At 43.5% G+C, this 3,115-nt stretch overlaps 1 protein-coding gene across 1 annotated transcript in view; it reads left to right on the forward strand.

Annotated features, from left to right (window-relative positions):
• Positions 1-1,899, forward strand: part of ADHFE1 (alcohol dehydrogenase, iron containing, 1) — a 36,524-nt gene extending 34,625 nt beyond the window's left edge. Inside the window, exon 14 of the mRNA XM_011976472.1 lies at positions 1,371-1,899. Coding sequence (XP_011831862.1) covers positions 1,371-1,454 — 84 coding nt within the window. The 3' untranslated portion in view covers positions 1,455-1,899. The remainder of the gene's footprint in view (positions 1-1,370) is intronic.
• The last annotated feature ends 1,216 nt before the right edge of the window (positions 1,900-3,115 follow it).

Here is a 3,115-nt window from a genome sequence, read left to right on the forward strand (position 1 = left end):
AGGGTAGCCTTAGAGGCCATGGTTTTGTTGTAATTGCCACGGGAATTTATCTGCGAGCATTAAGCACAGGAATGGTAGGATTCAGTTTATACTGGAAAAAAATCACTTTGGCTGCTGTGGGGAGAATGACCTCTGCGGGGCAAGAATGGAGCAAAAGTGGAAACAGACATTTTAGGAAGGTTTTCAAGCTGGACAGGTGAGTGACAGCAGTGCCCTGGATGCTGGTTGTGGTACCACAGGAGGTGAGAAGCGCTCCGACTGGGGCTTCATTTTGGAGGTAGGACTGACACTCTTGCTGATGAGTTGAACTTGCAGAGCAAGGGAAAGGGGAATCAAGGTTGGTTTCTGGGTTTTGCCTGAGCTATTGGGTGTCATTTCTGAGATGAGAAAATGGGAGGAGCGGTGGGGTGGGAGAGTCAGAGTTCTATCTTGTATATGTGAACTTTGAGATGCCAGTATCCCCTCCACACCATCTTCACTAATTCAGCAGATAACTGTTGAGCATCTACTTACTGTGTCAAGCCCTTCGGTAGGCGCAGGACAGAAAGCAGCGCACACAGCTGAGCCCCTGGCCTCACAAGCTTCCCTTCCACCAGCTACACTCCCAAACACATGCCAGCAACAGAAAACATGCCCAGAGACCCGTGAAAATGGAACCTCAAATTGGACATTCCTCAGTTTCATACAGGCACCAGGGGAGTCATCGCTGTACCTTTTAGCCCCTGTCCCCGGGAAGCTACTGACCAGAATATAAACAGAAGTAGGATGTGCTGGGTGTCTTTGCTGAATTGACTCAATAATCGTTGAAGCAATTAAAAAATCACTGGATTTACTTGGGAACGCAGAGATGAAACCTTAGTTAATAGAAAAAAATGGAGTCACTTGTTGCACATAGCATGAAAGTTAATGTTCTACTGAAGTCCTTTTGAATATACCTTAAGTCCAAGTTGCAAAATACATGGTCTTAGATGTCGAGGATGACCCAGTTCTGTCTTCCTTGACAGCACTGGTTGTGCCCAGGACAGAGCTCTGTGCGTACGGAGAACCTGGCAGAGGTTGTTGACTGACCTAGTTTTGTCATGATAGGGGTGTTTTTCCCAAGGTTGGTTTGGGCAGAAGGCTGTTGCCAGGGCATAAGGCAAAGGGCAGTGGCTTTTGAAAGCTCTGTGGGGAAAGAGGTATGATGTGATATGTGATAAACCTCTGAGCTGGGGGTCCAGTCATATGAAGCATACAAGAAATACCGTTTTTAAAGATACAGCATTTATCAAGTCATTTATTCTTATGACCAAGTTAATTTCCATAACTTTGTAGCTTTTACAAACTGCCTTTTCAAAGCCCTGGGTAATTCCTTTCATTTACTGTTTCAGGAAAGGGTCACCAAGCTTGCACCCCGTCCCCAGTCAGAAGAGGATCTGGCTGCCCTGTTTGAAGCTTCAATGAAACTGTATTAGTTGTCATTTTAACTGAAAGAATTACCACTGGCCATTGTAGTGCTGAGAGCAAGAGCTGATTTAGCTAGGGCTTTGTCTTTTCATCTTTGGCATAACTTAACTGTTACCAGTATAGGTGGGATATAAATTTATCTTGCAAGAAATTCCCCAAAGCTCAGAGTCCAGCTCCTTCCATAAAACAGGCTGGACAAATGACCACTATGTTAGACCCCCAGGGTCGACTTCAGGGGTCAGTGTTCCTGTACCAAACCCCACACAGAATACTCTGCCCCTGCTTCATGAGCAAATGAGCAAAAACTCAAAAGTGTAAATTATATTTCCTATGCCTAGTAATTCACTGCATGTCTAGAAATTTGTCTGATAGGAACATTAGCACCAGTACATACAGAAGCATGGCAAGGATGTTTCTGGCAGCACTTTTCTAATAATAAAATATTTGAAACAACCTTAAGCGTTCATTATTTATAGTATACTAGACAGTGGAATACTATGGTACTGTTAATAAAGATGAAGTAAATCTCTTGGAAATGTGTCCGTAATATACTGGGAAGCTTGCAGAAAGTAAGCTACTGAATAATTATATATTAGTATGATCTGATTTTTATTTTTTCAACTATACATAAACATATATCTACATATACATACAAAAGGAAGATGCATATCAAAATGTTAAACGTTATCACTGGAGAAATGGAATTTGGGGTGTGGAGAACTAAGAGAAAATGTTCACTTTATTTTATTTATTTATTTTTTTTTAATTTTTATTTTTTGAAATGGAGTCACGCTCTGTCTCCCAGGCTGGAGTGCAGTGGTGCGATCTCGGCTCACTGCAACCTCCACCTCCTGGGTTCAAGCAATTCTCTTGCCTCAGCCTCCTGAGTAGCTGGGATTACAGGCACCCACCATCACACCTGGCTAATTTTTGTATTTTTAGTAGAGACAGGGTCTCACCATGTTGGCCAGGCTGGTCTCGAACTCCTGACCTCAAGTGATCCGGCTGCCTCAGCCTCCCAAAGTGCTGGGCTTATAGGTGTAAACCACCGCACTGGACTCCCTGTGCTTCCAGTGTTACATCCAAGAAATCGTTGCCAAATCCAATATCATGAAGATTTTTCCCTAATTATTCTTCTAAGAGTTTTAGGGTCTTAGCTCTTACATGTAGTTTGTTATCCATTTTGAGTGAATTTTTTGAATACATCCATCCTTCTTTTCATTCCTTTTACCTGACAAATATTGATTGAGTGCCTACTGTATACCATGCATTGTATGGTACACTAACAGAAGGAAAATAAAGTCCCTTTTCTCCTTTGTGAAGCTTACCTTCTAGTGAGGGGAGACAGTGAACATCTATAAATAAGATACAAATGAAATCATTTCAGATAATGATTAGTGTATGAAGGAAAATCTGCATAATGAAATAGAGAGTGATCTCATGGGGAAAGTGTGGAGAGAACTCCAGCCAGGCTGTTGGGAAGGTGCAGGATGACAGGGCAATGCTTTCCAGGCAGAGGGGAAGGCCCTGGGGCAGGGTCAAGGTAGGCATGTTCAAGGAACTTAAAAGGGATGGTGGGCCGGGCGCGGTGGCTCAAGCCTGTAATCCCAGCACTTTGGGAGGCCGAGATGGGCGGATCACGAGGTCAGGAGATCGAGACCATCCTGGC

The sequence above is a fragment of the Mandrillus leucophaeus genome, unplaced genomic scaffold, assembly GCF_000951045.1.
Source record: "Mandrillus leucophaeus isolate KB7577 unplaced genomic scaffold, Mleu.le_1.0 Scaffold167, whole genome shotgun sequence".
Classification (NCBI taxonomy): domain Eukaryota; kingdom Metazoa; phylum Chordata; class Mammalia; order Primates; family Cercopithecidae; genus Mandrillus; species Mandrillus leucophaeus.